Source organism: Pyrus communis, chromosome 1, assembly GCF_963583255.1.
Source record: "Pyrus communis chromosome 1, drPyrComm1.1, whole genome shotgun sequence".
NCBI classification, from domain to species: domain Eukaryota; kingdom Viridiplantae; phylum Streptophyta; class Magnoliopsida; order Rosales; family Rosaceae; genus Pyrus; species Pyrus communis.
Genome location: NC_084803.1, coordinates 17,490,844 through 17,510,321, shown reverse-complemented (window position 1 = coordinate 17,510,321; position 19,478 = coordinate 17,490,844). Strand labels below are relative to the sequence as shown.

Below are 19,478 nucleotides of genomic sequence, written 5' to 3'. Positions count from 1 at the left end.
ATTTAGAAGTAGAACATAAAGATGAATGAAAATGACTTAATGAGAATATTACCCCTCGCCAAACATGCCTCCATCCAAATTCAAAACATCAAGGTCCAATGTTTTCGGCAAAGTGATGGATTGAACTGGAGCTTTCATTGCATTCTGTGGAAAATTCAAGTCTATGGATGGGTTTGGTAGCAGAAAGAAAAAAAAGCAGCCATAGAAATATTAGTCTTATACGTCATATGCAATTATAGAGTGGTAAAGGACGCCTTTTTGAATAAAAACATTCAATTAGAGATGTTATTCTATAAAGGGAATGGGTAGTTTAGGTAATAAATTTGGGTTTAAAGAGATATTAATTCTTTAACAAAAAAAAACAATATGGGTGAAGAGAGTAAGTTGGGTGTAGAAAGGGGTTAGATGAGTTCAAATAAAATTTCTCTTAAGAGAAACAAGATTATGGATTCAAATAATTATAGAATAATATTTGCATTCCTCTATGGAATAATGCACATATCTCACATTTTGTGAATAACTAAATGATTTTCGATTGGAATGATTTTTTTATAAGAATGATCTTCAAATAAAGATTAAAAGTTTAAACACTTCGGATTATGAAACTTATACCATTATTATATGTTATTCAAAACAATGAGATTTATATACAAAAAAAAAAAAATTGGAAAAGAACTTCAATACTCGACGTCTCTTTTATGTCAGGAATTAATGGATTTCTTCATCAAAAGAAGAACTTCAATTGTCACATCCCCGCCTGGGCCCTCACCACATCCCGATCTCGACTCTACCGTAGCATGATATTGTCCTCTTTGGGCCCCGACCACACCACGGTTTTGTTTTTGGGAACTCACACAAGAACTTCTTAGTGGGTCACCCATCCTGGAATTGCTCTCGCATGAACTCACTTAACTTCGGAGTTCCTACGAAACCCGAAGCCAGTGAGCTCCCAAAAGGCCTCGTCCTAGGTAAAAATGGGAATATACATACAAGACTTACATGATTCACTCCCCTGAACGATGTGGGATGTTACAATCCACCTCCCTTAGGGGCCAGACATCCTCGTTGGCACACTTCCGGCCAGGGATTGGCTCTGATACCAAATTGTCACATCCCGGCCCAGGTCCTCACCACATCCTGGGCTCGACTCTACTGTAGCATGATATTGTTTGCTTTGGGCCCCGACCACGTCCTCACGATTTTGTTTCTGGGAGCTCACATGAGAATTTCCTAGTGGGTCACCCATCTTAGGATTGCTCTAGCATGAACTCGCTTAACTTCGGAGTTCCTACGGAACCTGAAGCCAGTGAGCTCCCAAAAGGCCTCGTGCTAAGTAGAGATAAGAATATACATATAAGGCTGATAGGATCCACTCCCCTAAACGATGTGAAATGTTACATCAATACTCGACATCTCTTTTATTTTTATTAATACCTAATACTTGAGGAGAAAGAAAAATGTAGCTCTTATCTTGAAATTCATAGCCAAATACCCTTAAACAAGGAAAAAGAAAATTAAATGTGGCTCTTATCTTGAAATATTTAGTTTGCCAATTGCCTTTAATGGTTCGCAGATAACAATGTCCAGAAAAGTATTGTTACTTTCATCAAATAAAATATAAGAATTGTCAGTTAATATATGAGTAATGTTATTTATACCGTGTTTTTATACCATATTTCTATATCACCTTAGGTGACATCTAATGTGGACAGCCACATCATTTGAAAAATTTGCAAAACCCAAGAAAATGAAGGAGAAAGACTCCTCGTATACCACAATCATCATTTAATTAACTAATTTTTCTTAATTATTAGTTTATTAAATAATGAACTAAATTAAAAAATTCTTATTAATTCAAATGATGTGGCTGTCTACATCAAATGTTATCTAAGATGGTATGAAAATGTGATACAAAAACATGGTATGAATATCATTACTCTTAGAGCGCGTTTACTAATTCGTAATCAAATTGAGAGGAATTGAATTGAGGAATAATTAGATTTAGGAGGAATTGAAATGAGGTGGAATTAGAATCAGATTCCTATTGAAGTTGTTTATTGAAACTGTTTGGAATTGAAGTAGGAATGATGTTGAGTCCATATAAGTTGTTTACTAATTCACTTCAATCAGAATGAAAATTTAGTTGATTACTATATTGCGCTTACATAAATAAATTATTTTCACACTAAATTAATTTAATTTAATTCTTAATTAAATTTTTATAATAAAATTCATCTATATAAAAATATATAAATAGGTTTTATTTATTTATTAAAAGATGACATGAATGATGTTAAATCCATATAAATTGTTTACTAATTCACTTCAATCGGAATGAAAACTAAGTTGATTACTAAATTGCCCTTACATAAATAAATTATCTTCATACTAATTAATTAAATTAAATTTATATAATAAAATTCATCTATATAAAAATATATAAATAGGTTTTATTTATTTCTTAAAAGATGGCATAATGAGTGTCAAATGAAGGGCAATGTTGGGATAATTAGAAACAAGTGAGGGCATAATTGGTAAATAAAATCCATTCCGGATTCCTCAAGTCACAAGGAATTGAAATACCTCCCTTATGTAGGGAGTCCAATTCCTCCAAAATTAGGAGTTGGATTCCTTAATGCGTGTGGACCCCATATGTATTTTGATTATCCAATATTACGTAAACGAAGGTGTATGCCGTAATCAGAATCCAATTCCGTAAATTGATTCCGATTACGGGTATGTAAACGTGTCATTAATATATATCTAACCACCTGTCATCTTTGGGTGAATTAATTACCTGAGGCCAAAAAGTTCAAAAAAGAATTTGGATCTCATCCGGATCCAAATTGTGGAGATTCTAAAGATTTTCAAATCTTAGACATTCATCGCATATCATGCGATTAGAAATCGTTTGACTTTTTATTATTTAAAATTAAACATAAATAATATATGACGAAAACTAACCGCAAGATATACGATTAACGATTAGAATGTGAAGATTCCTAAAATCCCTACAGAGAATCCGTCCAAAAGAAACACAAATACACCCACCAAATAATTAGACGACAGCACGTTTCGTTCAACTAATTCTGTGCCCAACTATTCACATGAAATCTCATCATATCTGAATGGCGCCAACCCATTGACAAAAATATAAATAAATATCACGTAGCTTGTTCATCAATCGATCCTTACTTAAAATTTATGTAATATATACATATATATTTGTCTCACTAATGACTAGATGCAGCACGATAATGACTCAAACCTAATCGTAGAATAATCCGAATGCTTCCACTCGAAATTTCCATACCTAATCGTAGAATAATCCGAATGCTTCCACTCGTAATTTCCAATCACATAAAATAAAATAATAATTAGATCACACGTTTCGATAAAATTTATCAACTCTTTTAAAAAAATACAAACCATCTGTTCCATTCTTCTTTTCTTACTCTTATCCGCAGAAAACTAGTAATGTCACTGGTTGTGGCCACACAATTTTTTATCAACAGTGCTTCTGAGTTGATCTCTAAGATTCCTAGAGAGGGGATCGGTGAGGATTCAAATCCTAAAATATCACTCTCCCTCGAAGAGAAAAGATGGTTTTTTTTTCTTTCACCCCCACCCACACACCAGGTTTCGAACCTGGGACCCCTTACCCACACCCTCACCACTAGGCTATTCATGGTGGCTTAAGATCAAAGATTGTTTTGATTACTTGAAGAATAATGTTTGGAAGATTAAATTTTTTAAATTAAATTTACAAATTAAATGATGTAATTGTAGATAATTGGATTATTAATTAAGTGTCAGTTAACGTGTTTGTTTCTTATTAGTGGCACATTATTTGATTTGTAATTTTGTTTAAAAAGTTTGTTCTCCCTAGCATTACTCTTAGGGCTCGTTTATTATTCCGTAATCAAAATGAGGGGAATTTAATTGAGAAGGAATTGAATTGAGGGGAAATTGAAATGAAATGGAGTTAGAATTAGATTCCTGTTGAAACTATTTACTAAAATTTCTTGGAATCAGGGTAAGAATCATATTTATTTATATAAGTTGTTTACTTAAATATATGAATCGAAATAAAAACTAATGTAATTACTAAATTGCTCATATTCCAAGTATATAATTTTATATTTTTGATATTCTTTTAAAAAAAAACTTTGTGCAAAAACTTTAAAAAGAATTTGTACGGTTTATCAAAATTTTTTTTTGAAATGTCAAAAAGATATTTGTGTAGTTAATTAATATTAAAAAACCAGCTGAGAGCCCAGCTTATTTTTCTTTCTCGTGAAGCCCTAACTGCACCCCATCGCCCAATCTCTTCAGCCATCCCCCAACACTTTTCAGCCTCCCCTTCTTCTTCTTCTTGTTCTCTTCTGATTCTTCTTCCCCATCCGCCAATTGTTTTTTTCTTTCTCGTGAAGACCGCACCGCACCCCATTCCCCAATTCTTTTCAGCTTCTCCATCTCTTTTCTCCCTCTTCTTCTTGTTCCCTTCTGACTTTTCTCCTCCTTTGACATTGGTCACTGCCCGCAGAGACACAGAGAAGTAGAGAAAGAGGTGGAAGGGAGACGAGATAAGGTTTTTTTGGATAGAAAAAAGGGATTCCAGACAGATATAGGCTAAAACCATTGCTACCCGCCTACCATGAGCTCAAAGCCACATGCTGCTATACTTTGCAGCCCAGGTCTTGGCCACCTCATCCCCGTCCTCGAGCTTGCAAAACGACTTGTCACCCACCGGAACTTGACCGTGACGATCTTTGCCATCCCATCTCCTACTTCCAAAGCTGAGTCTGAGCTCCTCAAGGCAGCCACCACCCCCAAATTCTGTGACATTGTTGAACTCCCACCGCCCGACATTTCCGGCTTTGTTGGCCCCGATGCTGCTGTCGTTACACTCCTTGCAGTCATGATGCGTGAAGTACGACCTGCGTTTCGGTCAGCCATACTTGGCATGAAGCCTCCCCTTCGTCCTACCGTGCTTATCGTGGACCTCTTCAGCACCGAATCTCTGTCCATCGGCGATGAGCTAGGGATTCCCAAGTACGTTTTCATTGCTTGCAATGCATGGTTCCTAGCGTTGACACTATACGTGCGAGTTCTTGATAAGGAAGTGGAAGGAGAGTATGTGGACCAGACTGAACCGCTGAGAATTCCAGGTTGCAAGCCGGTTCGGCCCGAAGACGTCGTAGACCCGATGCTGGACCGGACTGACCAACAATATTTGGAATACGTAAGGATAGGTTCTAATTTCCCCAAGAGTGATGGGATTTTGATAAATACATGGGAGGACTTGCAGCACGAAACATTAGATGCTTTCCGGGAGGAGAGACTCTTGGGTGGGGTGGCTAAGGTGCCAGTTTATCCTATTGGACCGTTGACGAGGCCGGTCCAATCAGGTGGTTCAGCTGGTCCAAAAGAGGAGGGCTTGTTTAATTGGCTAGACAAGCAACCCAGTGAGTCCGTGATATTTGTGTCGTTAGGGAGTGGGGGGACCGTGTCTTTTGAGCAGATGACAGAAATGGCTTGGGGGTTGGAGTTGAGTCAACAAAGATTCATTTGGGTTGTACGACCACCATCTGACTCTGCAGATGCTTCTTTTTTCACTTCAGGTAATTCTCAAACTTACCTCTTATATCATCAAATTTTAATTGTTATCTTTAAAGAAAAAGTCTATCTGTGTTATGTACTGATTTGGGGTTTAAGATTATTTATGTTATTTACAATATTTAATACATTATTGATGTGTTATATTTGATACTTTCACTTACATTTAGTACTTTTATTTAAGGAGACGGAGACAATGACGCATCAACCTATTTGCCCAAAGGATTCTTAACCCGGACCCGTGACATTGGACTAGTTGTGCCTCTTTGGGTGCCTCAAGTGGACATTTTAAGTCATCCTTCAATAGGAGGGTTTTGGTCACACTGTGGGTGGAACTCAACCATCGAGAGCATCACCAATGGAGTGCCAATGATAGTTTGGCCACTATATGCGGAGCAGAGATTGAACGCTACACTGTTGACGGAGGAACTTGGTGTTGCTGTCAGATCAAAAGTGCTACCATTGAAGAAAGTGGTTGGGAGAGAAGAGATAGAGGGAATGGTGAGAAAGATCATGGTAGATAGAGATGGTCAGGCAATACGAGGTAGAGTTAAAGAGCTTAAATTGAGTGCTGCCAAAGCATTGAGCGTAGCTGGTTCTTCATATAATGCATTGTCTCAAATATCGGGTGGCAATCAAAGCAAATGCTAGAAGATTTGCTGAACAGGAAGGCTCACAAATATGCTTCTTGTTTTCAACAGGCTTTTTAACTAAAATGGTCTATGAGATTAACCTAATTCGTCAATTTGATCTCTAACAATGAAAACTGATAAATCTTGTTAGAGACCAAACTAAAGAGTTAAGTCAATTTCATAGACTATTTTAGCTAGAAAGCATTTTCAATACTATATGGTGAAGTATAAACATCAATAATATTTATGGTCAAATGGTGTGTATTCTCTTATTTCAGCCCATGTTTGTCATCAGGCCAACAGGATGGCACACCGTCTTGCTAAATTTGCTCTGCATTGTGAGGGTTTTCATTCTTTGTTCGAGGAATCCTCAGACCTGTTGTCTGACCTCTTTGTGCTAGAATGTAATGGTTGGTTGTCTTTGTGAAGGGCGGGCCTATAAATTGTCCATTCTCTGTGTTGAGTTGTAATCAGCCTCTTTTGAATTAATGAAATTTCTATCATTGGGCTTAAAAAAAAACGTGTAGAATGAATTTTGTTCTTTTGTTCTCAATCACATCAATTGATCTACTCACATATCTACGTCCCCTTTTAAGATAAGTATGTATTTTGTTATCATACATGGATGAATATTCATACTACATAGTTTGGTTCATTTAATTTGACTACACAATGTGATACACAAAATTTTGATTCATTTAATTACGTAATATCCTATCAATAAACAAACTAGAAAGGCAGTATACCAAGCTAATAGTTACACCACTAATGGGTACCATTAAGGGTAATGTAACAAAAAAAAAATTCCAACAAAATCTTAAGTGTACGTAAGCTATTAATTTGTTTTTGTTTTGTTGGTTTGAATTTGGTACACCTACTTATGCAATACATACATACATATATATATATATATATATATATATATATATTAAAAACCGGTTTTTGCGGGTTGATAAACTGGTAGGTAAGCCTGACATTTCATTTTATAACTTAAAAACGAGCGGTGTGATGAGCTCATGGGCAAACCATGCGCAAGGCCCTATTGTTGAACCTGAATCCCATATTAATGAGAAAAGTGACATTACATGTACTTATAAGTAGTTGAGTTATTCTCTATATTGTTAATTGATTTTATAGTAGAACCTCAACTTTTTTATGGTATTAAAGCAGAATATACCACATGTGAAGTCCAACAGCCACACGTGCTTGACGTCACCCAAGTTGTATTGTCCACGTGTTAGACTTGAAAATTCGCCACACGTGATGGAGGCTTGTTGAGAATGAATCTCACATTGATGAAAGAAGAGATCTTGCGTGTGCTTATAAGTAGTTGGACTACTCTCCATATTAGTTGGGCTACTCTCAATATTAGGCGTGTTGAGAATGAATTGATGAGATGAGAGATATTGTGTGTGCTTATAAGTAGTTGTGCTACTGTTCATATTAGGCGTGTTAAGAATGCATCCTGCATTGATGAAATGAGAGACCTTACGTGTGCTTCTAAGTAATTTAACTACTCTCCATATTATCAATTGATTTTATGATAAAATCTCAACTTTCATTGCCAAGAAGAGAAAATCTATTTCATACTGTCCCTACTGACAATGGTTTCTGAGGGCTTGGAAATTGAGTGTACTGATACTGAAGCGCCACCATCGGAAACAACTTTAGATATCAAAAGCCCAAACCGTGAAGGATAGTTGACCACGGTTGCAGTGGTTTATAATTCGCTAATAAGGGCTTAATGAGATCATTGGCACTAACAAACTTTAAAGAGTGTCTTTAGAGCATTTTCACTGGTGTAGACAAATGCAAATAATGTTTTATTATAGTAGTGAAAAACAATTATGTTTATGCAATCTGATGCGAGTTTGATCTCTACTGATTCATCTTTCTCCTAACAACTAACTACTTAGCAGTTAGCACACTAACACTATCACTCTACTAAAAGAAAATGGAGTAGGCAAATAAAACAAACAAAACTGTGTTGTAATAACTAATGTGGCAAGTTAACTACTCAATTTCCAATACGATTTGAGCAACATGGCTCATCAAAACGAATTTGATCATTCATTTATCTACGCGGCTCATCAAAACTAATTTGATCGTTATCTTGGAGATGCTCTCATATGTCAATCCACATAGGATTGACATATCGGTTGGAGCTTGCTCCTACTTTTAAATTTGATTACATGACATTCCTCTTAGGATTTGACATTTCCTTTGGAGATGGTCTAAAAAAGCAAATGGGAAAGGTAAAAAGTGTTTCTTTTCATGCTGTTAAGGTGAAAAATTAGAATTTATGATTTTAATGCATTAAAATTGTAGTTTAATTTGTTAGTGGAATACATGATGATAAGCGGGGAAGGTAAATATTATTTCCCTTTTAAGTTTAAGTTTAAATTTAAAAAAAAAATACTGACATAGAAATCTATTAATACTAATATTTGTGGTGTAATTGAAAAGATTTTGATTGAAAACTAATAAGATTTCGATCAAAGAATATAATGGCTAAATATCGCATCTAAATCTCCCATGTATGTGTTGTACGTACTAGACTCAGGACCACATACATGCATGGTGACCTAAAACATATGCGATTACTTTCTCTTCCCTATAAACTCCTACTGTCCCCTTGATTTTTTTTCTTCCAGCAAAAAAACAAACTCTCTATCACGATGTCCATGGAGATCACCAGCTCAAAGCAACATGCAGCACTACTGTGCAGCCCAGAAATGGGGCACCTCATCCCAGTCCTCGAGCTCGGAAAACGACTTGTCACACACCAAAACTTCACTGTCACAATCTTTGTCGTCTCATCTCACACCTCCGAGGCCGAGTCTCAACTCATTAATACAGCTGCAAACCCAAAACTCTGTTGAGTCGTCGAACTCCCACTGCCAGACATTTCCGGCCTTGTCGCTCCTAATGCTGCTGTCGTGACAATCCTTGCAGTCATGATGCGAGAAGCACGACATGCGTTCCGGTCAGCCTTACTTGCCATGGAGTTTTGCCCCACGGTGCTTATCGTAGACTTGTTTGGCACCGAATTATTTTCCATTGCCAATGAGTTGGGGATTCCAAAAGGGATGGGCTATCCACACATCCCATTTTACTTCTCATATATCTCTTGATAATTTCTGTCCGTTGATCTTCTTCAATTCATCCAATCCGACAGCCGAAAATTAAAAAGATGTGTAAGAAGTAAAATGGGATGTGTGGATATCACACCCCTTCCAAAATGTGTTTATATTCCTTGCAGACTTGCAGTGCATGGTTTCTCTCCCTCACGGTTTATGGTCCAACCCTAGATTTTGAAGTTCACCCAACAAAAAGAGCCAATCAAAATCCCCGGCTGTAGGTCCATGCTTCCACAACCAGACGTCGTCAACTCTTTTTTGAACCGGACCGGACAGCAGTACTTTGATTTTGTTGAGATTTGTCGTCAGACTTCAAAAGGTAATGGTGTTCTAGTGAACATTTGGGAGGATCTAGAGCCCAAGACTCTTGCAGCACTTCGGGATGAGAAATTGTTGGGCCGGTACACAAATATGCCCGTGTTCCCAATTGAGCCGTTCATAAGGCCCAATAACCTTCCGACGGGAAAGGTGTTTGATTGGCTAGACATGAAGCCCAACGAGTCTGTGATTTATGTGTCGTTCGAGCAAATGACCGAACTCGCTTGGGGTTTAGAGCTGAATCAACAAGGGTTCATTTGGGTGATACACTCGCCTACCTTAACTGCGGATGGTGCCTTCTTCACAGGTGGAAGCGGTGACGATGGCAATAACCCATCAAAGTACTTACCTAAGGGGTTCTTGGACCGGACCAAGGATCTCGGGCTAGTCATCCCTTTCTGGGCCCCATAAGTGGACATTTTGGCCCATCCAGCAGTTGGAGGGTTTTTATCGCACTGTGGATGGAATTCAACCCTAGAGAGCATCACGAACGGAGTAGCTATGATTGCTTGGCTGCTCTAAGCAGAGCAGAGGATGAACGCCACACTCTTAACAGAGGAGCTTGGTGTGGCGGTTCGGTCTAAGATTCCACTGTGGAAGAAAGTGGTGGAGATGGAGGAGATAGAGGAAATGGTGAGAAAGATCATGGCGGACGAAGAAGGTTTTGCGTTGAGAGATAGAGTGAAGAAGATGAAAGCAAGTGGTGAAAAATCTTTGGAAAAGGGAGGTTCGTCTTATAATGCCCTCTCTCAATTCGCAAAGCACAGTGAATTTAAGTGAGAGTAAGTCATTTGTATGTGCGTCAAAGATCCAGGGAAGTGATGTATTTGCAAAGAATCAATCCAATCCAACCCAATAAATGATCGAGTTGGGTTTGGGTGGGTTTTTCTTTCATTTTAACCCACTTGATCGATTTGAAACCAAATTGAGCATGACGGATTCGGATTGACCCAACTCAAACTGCATCCCTAGTAAATATACATGCCTATAATTATATGACAGTTATGTAAATGTACAAGTGTATCATAATATTTCTCTTTTATTTGTAAGGAATTGTTATTAGCACTTTTTGAAATGCTAATAATAATTCCCTATTTGTATACACACATTAATATTGTTGTCTTGTACATTCAGAGTCCTTTGGACTCGGTGCTTGTAATATAAATCATTTTGGAGATGTACTTTTGAAATTATCATGTGATATAATCTAACTTTTGACCTACTTAGAGTGATATTATTTGTTTAGCCTCTTCTTGACCGTGTGATTCACTGTTGCAAAAAATCAAACCCAGAACGTGCCGTATAGAATAAAGGTCTAGAATTCGTCTTCAACCACTGGTCTATCCTGTGGTGGTTGACCTAAAATTAATAATTAGTTATGCTAGATAAATCACCTTTCCAAACCAAAAGACAAGCCTTTGCCTGGTCTACTGAAGCTTTAAAATGAATTCTCTTTGATTTACCGTGAAAAATAAAAACACCTAAATAAGTAAAAGAAGTCATACCCAAACGAAATTCAAGACGTCTTTCGACATGAGCCTTACGATGATTATCTTTTATCATGTACGCATTACCACTCCTAAGGGGGAATTTGTTTCACGGGACTTTAAAACAATCGTGTAACTCATGAAGGACTTGGACTTGGTAGAAAATTCTTAGGCATTTTGTTGCTCTCTTGGCAAACAATGACCAATTCTAAATCATAAGAAAAAAGTTGTTCTATGCGCAAAATGCATTTTTACATAAGGTCTAGTTGATCAATAGATTTTTCTTAGAGTCTCTTCCAAAGTCTTCCTAGGTCTTCTTTTACCCCTTTGACCTTGAACCTTTATCCCATAATCGCATCTTCTAATTGGAGTGTCAGTAGGCCTTCGTTTCACATGTCCAAACAACCGTAACCGATTTTCTCTTATCTTTCCTTCAATTTCAGCTACTCCTACTTTATTTCGAATATCCTCGTTCCTAATCTTATCTTTTCTTGCATGCCCACACATTCAACGAAGCATTTTCATCTCCGCTACACCTATTTTAGGTACATGTTGATGCTTCACCCCCCCCCCCAACATTCTGTGCCATAAAGCATTGTTGGCCTTATTGTCGTCATATAAAATTTTCTCTTAAGCTTCAGTGGCATACGACGGTCACACAACACGCCAGATGCACTATTCCACTTCATCCATCCAGCATGTATTCTATGGTTGAGGTCTCAATCCAACTCTCCATTCTTTTGCAAGATAGATCCTAGGTAGCGAAATCAGTTGTTCTTTGGTACTTCCTAATCTCCAATCCTCACCCCTAACTTATTTGAGCCTTCGTTTGCACTGAACTTTAGATTCCAACACTTTTCTCCAAAGATTAAGCTTCGCATTTACTCCTTCCTAAGTTTCATCTATCAACACTATATGGGTAGCAAGGAGAAGATCAAGATCCAAGTCAAACGAGGGTTTCGACGTGCAGTGAGAAGAGAGTAACACCGTTATGGTGAGCTACCAAGCAGGAAGAATAACCAAGGTTCTAGAAAATGTTAGGCGCTAATAGGGTGACGAGCAGGAGTCTAGCGTCTAAGCAAAGCCTAGGCGGATTTATGTAAATTTATAATTTACCTTGTAATAAGTGCCTACTTGTATAGATAATAAAAGAATGATAAAGGGTGGTGATTTCTACACACCCGTTGTTAATTTTTATCCTTTGATTTTCTTCAATTCATTCAATCCGAAAGCTGAAAATTAGAAGAATGCGTGAGAAGTAAAAAAGGGTGTATGGATATTACACCCCATATGATAAAATGCAAAAGTAGAAGTAGAAGAATATATAAAGTACATCCATCCAACAAGTTCAATATTTAAAAAACAGTAAGCATATAATCATAATGAGAAGTATTCTTGGATGATAAACTAAATTCTTCTAGTTAATAATCCTTTCATTGGATTGGACATAGATTAAATTATTTAACCTTGTTGTATCTAGTTTATTTCTTTTCTTTGTATGTATCCCCTCAAAAGTGCTCCAATTCATTTCACAATTAGATGAACTTATAGTCAATCCATCCTTTGCAAATTAGGGACACCACTTCCATAAATATACCACCATGAAACTAAAAAACTAAAAAAGCACACAATTAATAAAAAACTGAAAAAAAAAAAAAAAAAAAAAAAAAACCCAAACCGCCTAGGAGCCTCTGAGGTGCTGCCTAGCCCACCACCGCCTAGGCGCCACTTAGCTCCAAACCGATTTTTTGAAACAATATGACCTAAATCATGGCGGGTCATCACCGCCTAGGTCGATTTTCGGAATACTGAGAATAACGTGTTCATAGCAGGAGAAACACATAACAATGCATGATTAACGATATTTCAAGTTAATCACGTTTTTTCATGTCGTAAAATTAGAACACGTGATTGCTGTTAATTCAAAGAATGCGGAGTGATTTGGTCGAGTTCAGTTGTAATTCGAATGTTATTTGGATTGGCGAAGCAGTTCATCCAATGCAGTGTCCGCATTGGCAAGGCTATACGAGATCAACGCCCCATGCCGGAAAGTTGAGACTGCGTGATAATAGGACTTGAGGCACGCACAGATAACTAATCGTCAAGGCTAACAGTCCACAGAATCCAATCATCGGTGTCATAGGTCCGATTTCTCGGTAACATTGGAAAGCAGGAATATGCATTATCGATGTCTAAACAACGATGACTTGTAAAAGAAGGAAGCAAAGTTTCCAAATAAATAATCATAAAAACGGATGGCACAAGAGATACTACTCATCTTGATTATTGAGTCAATATGCACATTCAGAAAGCTCACGTTTCTGATTCTCCTGGAGAGACGAGGGAGGGATGCAGCTCATGCGCTTACGGGTTCAGTGGCTTTTTTCAGCCACGCCTTCTCAGATTCATCCAAGTACGGAGCCAGAATATCCTTACATTTGGAATGGTAGGCGTTGAGCCACTCCAATTCTTCAGGTACTAAAAGACTCAAGTCGATCAACTTTCTCTGGTATGGTGTCTGGAAAGAGAATAGAACGGATAGAAAATTCTACATCAGCTCAACTTTTATTGACCTCTATAAACTGAGTGAGAAAGTGTCGTAATAACGTAAATGCCAGGCCATTGGGTGACTACGTTAACTCGTGTACAAATTAAGTTCATGTCCAATGTTTATGTGCAAGTCGTCCAAACGAAAAGAAAAAGGAAAGAAAAGGCATGCATAGCATGGAAATCGAACTATTTAACAGTAAGGAAAGTAATAAATTGCACAATCACATTGCATAACAGTTTATGAATTAATAGAGACAAAAGCAAGCTTACCCAAGTTATATGCTCAAATTGTAAGTAACCCTTGTCACCGAAGTTGAATTTTGTATCAGCTTCGTTGACAATAAGCACGTTCTCCAATCTTATACCGAAATTGCCGTCCTCGTAGTATCCAGGTTCTGAAAAGTGCAGTTTCAGTGGAGTCAATTACAATTCACACAGTACCATTGAAGAAGCTCATAATTATTCACATTCATGGATACTCAAACCAATTTATAAACCAAGCATGGCCTCAAAGAGTAAGACTAATTAGTATGCATGAACGACAAAAAAAATCAAGAAACATGAATACTAGAGAGCACGGATAATCAACAAAAGAATAAGAGGAAAACCTAAGCAATATCTATAAATCATAATGCATGGCTATCCTCTGGTATGTGGGATTTAATTCCTTCTTTGTTAAGTTTGAGAAAGTTCTTATACAAGCGTAAAATGAAACAAATAATATACTAATGACAACAACAATTGTATATACTGAAACTAACCATCTGTTACAGTCATGGAAGCTTGCAGCGGGACATTTCGAGCATGTGGTCTGAAACTAATCAAATGTGGACCTGCTCAACCAGTGCAAATGGAAGTTAGAAATGAAAATTCATTTATCAGCTCAAAAACAATGCACTGGAGAGTAAAGGATGAGCAGTTGTAGTTAATATTTACCTTCATGAACATTTAGATAAGACCCAATCCCATGACCGGTACCATGTCGATAATCTAGACCGCTCTTCCACAAAGGAACTCGAGCAAGAATGTCAAGGGCATGACCTGTAAAAAGATTGTGAATGTAAATGTATTCAACAATGATATACTTACAAAATTACACTTGAAAAATCTGATTAAAATTTGAAAGAACAAAAAGAAGATAAAAACATGAAATACCATTGGTTCCATTAGGAAATCGAGCATTCCCGAGACCTATATGACCTTTGAGGACCTGCAAAAGTAATGCAGCATATCAAGCTAGTTCATAGAATTCTAACATGAGTATTGACTTGAATGAATTTTGGGATAACGGTCTACACATGCAGACAGAATGGATTCAGCCGTTGTGAATCAAAGATTCAAAATTCATCGAACACATAGAATAAAAAATAATATTGAAATTCCATTTTGAATCTAAATTCATAACTCGTAGGTTATCAGCTGAATCTAAGGGTTCATTTAGATGGAAGGATACAAAATGGGGATTTGGATTTGAGTTTCAAGTGTAAAAAGCTAATATGGATCGTACTGCTTCATTGTGTTTGCGTGGTTATTTTGTGACATGGTAAACTGAAATCTTAACAAAGATAGTAATAAGCTTGGGGAAGGTGCTGAGGGTCAGGGTGGGATACGGTTGTTAAAAACTGTAGGTGGTGAGTCTGGTGACAATGAGTCATTAATAGCAGAATGAATGAACCATTACAGATTTTTGCAATTCACGCCACAGAAAAACAGAGTTGGGACAACAACGTTCAAATTACGATGAGCTCAACTACAAAATAACAATGTCACAAAAGGGAAGAACAAAAAGAACTTACTGCCGTATAGCACGCTTTCTCATGCGCTGAAGGTTTACCAAAATGAACCGTCCGTGTTATATCAGTTGTTCCATCAAGATACTGCAACCATGCCATCAACATTAAAAATTAAAGAAACAGAAGCATCGTGAGTAAATGATACACTAGAACATTAAAAATGAAATTGGTCGGTAATTTTTATCAGCGGAATCTTCCATGACATTTGACAAACCTGTGCCCCAGAGTCAAAAAGATATATGCTGTCCGGATCAAACTCAGCACAAGTTTCTGCTTCTGGTGAATAATGAATGATTGCCGCATTTGGGCCAACAGACGAAATAGTAGGGAAACTTAAACCTCTAAAGTTCTGCAAATATGACAGAAAAAGAAATTCATATCATGTCAAGCAAACAAAACATGCATGGAGGTAGATAAGCATACAAGTAAACATCTAACAATAAATTGAACAGCATATTTCATTTTCTGTATCCGCTTGTTGCAAATATTAGTGAGTGTGGAAGAGAGTTTTTACAGTCAGAACCATGATTGCAAATATACCAAATAGAAAGAACATCACAGGATCCAAGAAATATATATATGAGGGAAAAGCACACTTGTATCAAAGGAATTTCGCTACCTTCATGTTGGATTTTCGTATTAAAAGTTCACACTACCTCTTTTGATGCTCGAAAGCCCTCCAGCTTATCACTTACAGTCACCTCGGTTAGCTTTGCAGTTTTCCTGTCATAGTTCATTCAATTCAATCAACATGCAAATATATAATAGAATTATAAAAATTTGTGCCACTCAGCGTATATTGAGCAACTAAAATATTAAATTAAGCGTAGAACAGTATAAGGCATCAACTGTATGAAAGTCCATAGAATGGATGATCATTAACTGCAATTGGACAAAAGCAGTTCTATGTGTGATTTTCACATCTTGCTGACATCGTAAATCATACCATATCAAGACCATGATGCATCTCATCCACACAATGAGAGGTATGAAATTCAACAAGCAGACTCAAACTTACGAGTGGTTTTTCTTATCTGTTGCCTCCCCCTCCGAAAAGAAACCAGAAGCCCCATATATCTCCTGCGCCTGCATTTTTATTATACAAGCTCAAGCATTATTTCAGGCCTTTCATATTGCTGCAAATCTAGGAAACTAAACGCATCAAAATCTGGAAAACATATAGAATAGAAACTAAGAAAATATTGTTTAGAAATTTAAAGATATTATGATACCATATGTGTCACAATTTACCTGCTTATCAAACCACACAAGATATTGCACAACAGCTGCACCATCCCGGATATGAGCTTTCTTTAACCCTTCCAATTCGACCGGGTTCTAAAATTTTAGAGCAATCAGTTGATAAGAAAAAATGAATAGAATAAAATCACTGGCACAACTATCAGAAACAAATTGCTATCTCCACAGGATAGGAAGTGCAGCATGCTACCTTTAGAGCTTTTGCTAGGGCCAAAGGCGACTGCTGTAAAATAACCTTTTCGGGGTTTAGTCTTGAATACAAAGCATAACAGCATGAACCAGGGTCAGCCCATATGAGGTCATTATCTGTTTCTTCTGCTTTGTTTCCACCATTAGCCTTTTCAGCTTCAGTTCCTTTAACTGTAGATGAAGGTTTGAGCTGATTAGACGCAAGCAAGGCAACATCCGAGCTCACTGCTTTATAGTCCCGGACAGCAATCCCATTTTCTTCCAAATAAGAGTTTACCTGCATATCGAGTGAATTTGTCAGATATGTCTACTAAACCAATTAACTGCTCATGCTCACTCTAGCATTCTAACATGGAAAAAAGGATATACGAAAAAGAAATGGGGGACAGCATAATTTTGTCCAAAGGGTACAATTAATGTTATCAGTTAAAGACACAAAAATTGGTGATGGAAAATAGTAAATGCATCTATTATTACCGGTGGCTTGATAACTTCAAGCCAATATTCACTGCCTTATGAAGGTTGCTTAATAAGATGATATGTGTGTGTATCTATGTGTGTGTGTGTATTATTTATGATAGTATATCAACTGTGTATGGTTTAACTGACCTCAGCGGAAACCTTCCTTTTGTCAACATAAAAGAAAGCCGATTTGGATGTCACGATAGCAAATGCATGAACAACTGGACTGTAGGCAACATCAGTGCCACGAATATTATACAACCAAGCAACCTGTAGAGTAGCAATTAAATTGAGATACCGCATGACAAAATCAAAATAGAGTAAAGTAGGATGCCACATAAAGCAACACACCAAACAGACTAACCTCATCAAGCGCTGAGATGATTATACCGCGAGCGTTCCCTTGTACGATTTTTTGTCTTAAATCCTTCAACTTATCCACAACAGAACGACCAGCATATTCCAAAGGATGTACAATGACCGGATTAATTTCCACAGGGGGGCGATTATTCCAAACTTCATCTACCAAATTTGTGGAAGTCTGAACCAACTTCTGTTGTTTATTGGCAAAGGCACGCTCCCATAGTTGCGCAGTGTTTATTGACGCGCACCAAGGATCAATACCAATGGCTGAACCTTCAGGAAGATTCTACAAAAACAAATCACAAAATTCACTTAATACAGCGGCAAACAAGAATCCGCAAAGTCACAGGTAATTTAACTGGAGTCATCATTTAGAACCAACTTGTAAATTAATGCCAGCGTCGATACAAAAAGGTCAAAAGTACTGAATAAACAACATTGAAAATAACAACAGAAGTTACTCAAAGAAGCAGTGACTCACATCTGCCATCCAGACATCGACAGTCGGGTCTTCCCCCATTCGCATAAGCTGCCACTGGTCACTGAGTTGCTGCGTTGCCTGCAAAAAGTACCGACCATCGGTCCATAGCCGCGCTTCATCCTTCGTTATAAGTGCCAAACCTGAACACAATTTAACACGACAACATTAAAAGCTTCAAAATTCAACTTAAAGCAATCAAATTTAGACAGCGGCATCCTTAAACAACATCACAATACTAACCAGCACTCCCGGTGAAGCCGGAAACGAACTCACGCCTTTTGTCTCGTGCCGAAACATACTCACTCTGCAATTACAACACAAAAATCACTTCTAACATCCTTAAAAGTAAATTAAAAAAAAAAACACAAAATTTACAAATTGCAATCTAAAAGTTCCAATCTTGATAGAGGAACAAATCAAATGAATAAAATCGAAAATGTTCGGATACAAGGTTTCATCGAAACAACGTTAAAGTCGAGTGACAAGGGCATAATTAAAATTGACAGATTGAGACAGACCTGGTGGTAATCTTCAGAAGGGACGACCAAGGCCTCGAGAGGCGGAGAGTGGGACGCCATTAGAGACCTCAGAGCGGCGAGAGTGTCCGCCATATCTGTTTTTCGGCGACGAATTTGGAGTCGTCGAAAAAACGAAGAGAGAGTGAATGCGAGAGTGAATCTGAACAAAGTAGTTTGCTTTCGAGGTCCGACTTTAATACGATGTTGCAATTCGTTGGAGTCTGCGTTCCGAGTTTACGGAAATGTCCTTGTCGCTATTCCTTTTTTTTTTTTTTTTTTTTTTGAAGAACAAGATAATGCATTACTCGGGTAAAGATACCAAAGATTACAAGAGGGCTTACCGCGAAGCAAACAAGCCAGCTACAGCAAAGAAAGAAGAGCAGTACAAGGAGGTGCATACGACACTGCATCAAATGCTAAAGTGTCACTCCTTGCACTACCAACTAAGAGCCTAAGGAAGACAGGGAGGACCATCATTATATAGAACATGTACAAGGCAAGATGGGGGTCGGTTGACCCAAACATAATCACATACCTCCCTACTTTGCCGCGACACCAAACTGTCCTTGTCGCTATTCCTTCGGTCCTCCTAAATTATGATATGTTTTGTCGCTTATGGTAGGGTTCAAAACGTCATTACGAAGAAAGTAGGGGTGCAACTTGGAT

At 37.6% G+C, this 19,478-nt stretch overlaps 2 protein-coding genes and 1 pseudogene across 3 annotated transcripts; 2 read left to right on the top strand and 1 right to left on the bottom strand.

Annotated features, from left to right (window-relative positions):
• Positions 1-4,309: 4,309 nt before the first annotated feature.
• LOC137712383 (anthocyanidin 3-O-glucosyltransferase 5-like) lies at positions 4,310-6,754 on the top strand. Of its 2 annotated transcripts, none has more exons than XM_068451480.1 (2): positions 4,310-5,624; positions 5,807-6,754. In XM_068451480.1, the coding sequence occupies exons 1-2, from the start codon at positions 4,658-4,660 to the stop codon at positions 6,268-6,270; spliced, it is 1,431 nt and encodes a 476-aa protein (XP_068307581.1). In that variant the 5' UTR covers positions 4,310-4,657; the 3' UTR covers positions 6,271-6,754. The 2 variants fall into 2 exon arrangements, with proteins under 2 accessions (XP_068307581.1, XP_068307576.1); XM_068451475.1 differs by having other exon boundaries at positions 5,804-6,754.
• A 2,181-nt stretch (positions 6,755-8,935) lies between these two features.
• On the top strand, positions 8,936-10,808 carry LOC137729052 (anthocyanidin 3-O-glucosyltransferase 5-like; annotated as a pseudogene).
• A 2,508-nt stretch (positions 10,809-13,316) lies between these two features.
• On the bottom strand, positions 13,317-19,063 carry LOC137736224 (aminopeptidase P1-like). The gene is made up of 16 exons (XM_068475539.1): positions 18,813-19,063; positions 18,535-18,598; positions 18,295-18,434; positions 17,815-18,099; positions 17,598-17,720; positions 16,990-17,265; positions 16,791-16,877; positions 16,558-16,625; positions 16,196-16,262; positions 15,754-15,888; positions 15,543-15,623; positions 14,902-14,956; positions 14,683-14,787; positions 14,508-14,579; positions 14,017-14,141; positions 13,317-13,714 (listed from the first exon to the last, which is right to left on the bottom strand). The coding sequence occupies exons 1-16, from the start codon at positions 18,903-18,905 to the stop codon at positions 13,553-13,555; spliced, it is 1,938 nt and encodes a 645-aa protein (XP_068331640.1). The 5' UTR covers positions 18,906-19,063; the 3' UTR covers positions 13,317-13,552.
• Positions 19,064-19,478: the final 415 nt, after the last annotated feature.

What these genes read in the sequence shown, in the direction of transcription:
- LOC137712383 (XM_068451475.1), top strand. Translation starts at nt 4,658, where the DNA reads ATGAGCTCAAAGCCACATGCTGCTATACTTTGCAGCCCAGGTCTTGGC. An exon ending in TGCTTCTTTTTTCACTTCAG is followed by an intron (nt 5,625 to 5,803) that starts GTAATTCTCAAA and finishes CTTTTATTTAAG; the next exon opens with GAGACGGAGACAATGACGCA.
- LOC137736224 (XM_068475539.1), bottom strand. Translation starts at nt 18,905, where the DNA reads ATGGCGGACACTCTCGCCGCTCTGAGGTCTCTAATGGCGTCCCACTCT. An exon ending in TCGATGTCTGGATGGCAGAT is followed by an intron (nt 18,100 to 18,294) that starts GTGAGTCACTGC and finishes TTGTTTTTGTAG; the next exon opens with AATCTTCCTGAAGGTTCAGC. An exon ending in AAAGGAAGGTTTCCGCTGAG is followed by an intron (nt 17,266 to 17,597) that starts GTCAGTTAAACC and finishes CTCGATATGCAG; the next exon opens with GTAAACTCTTATTTGGAAGA.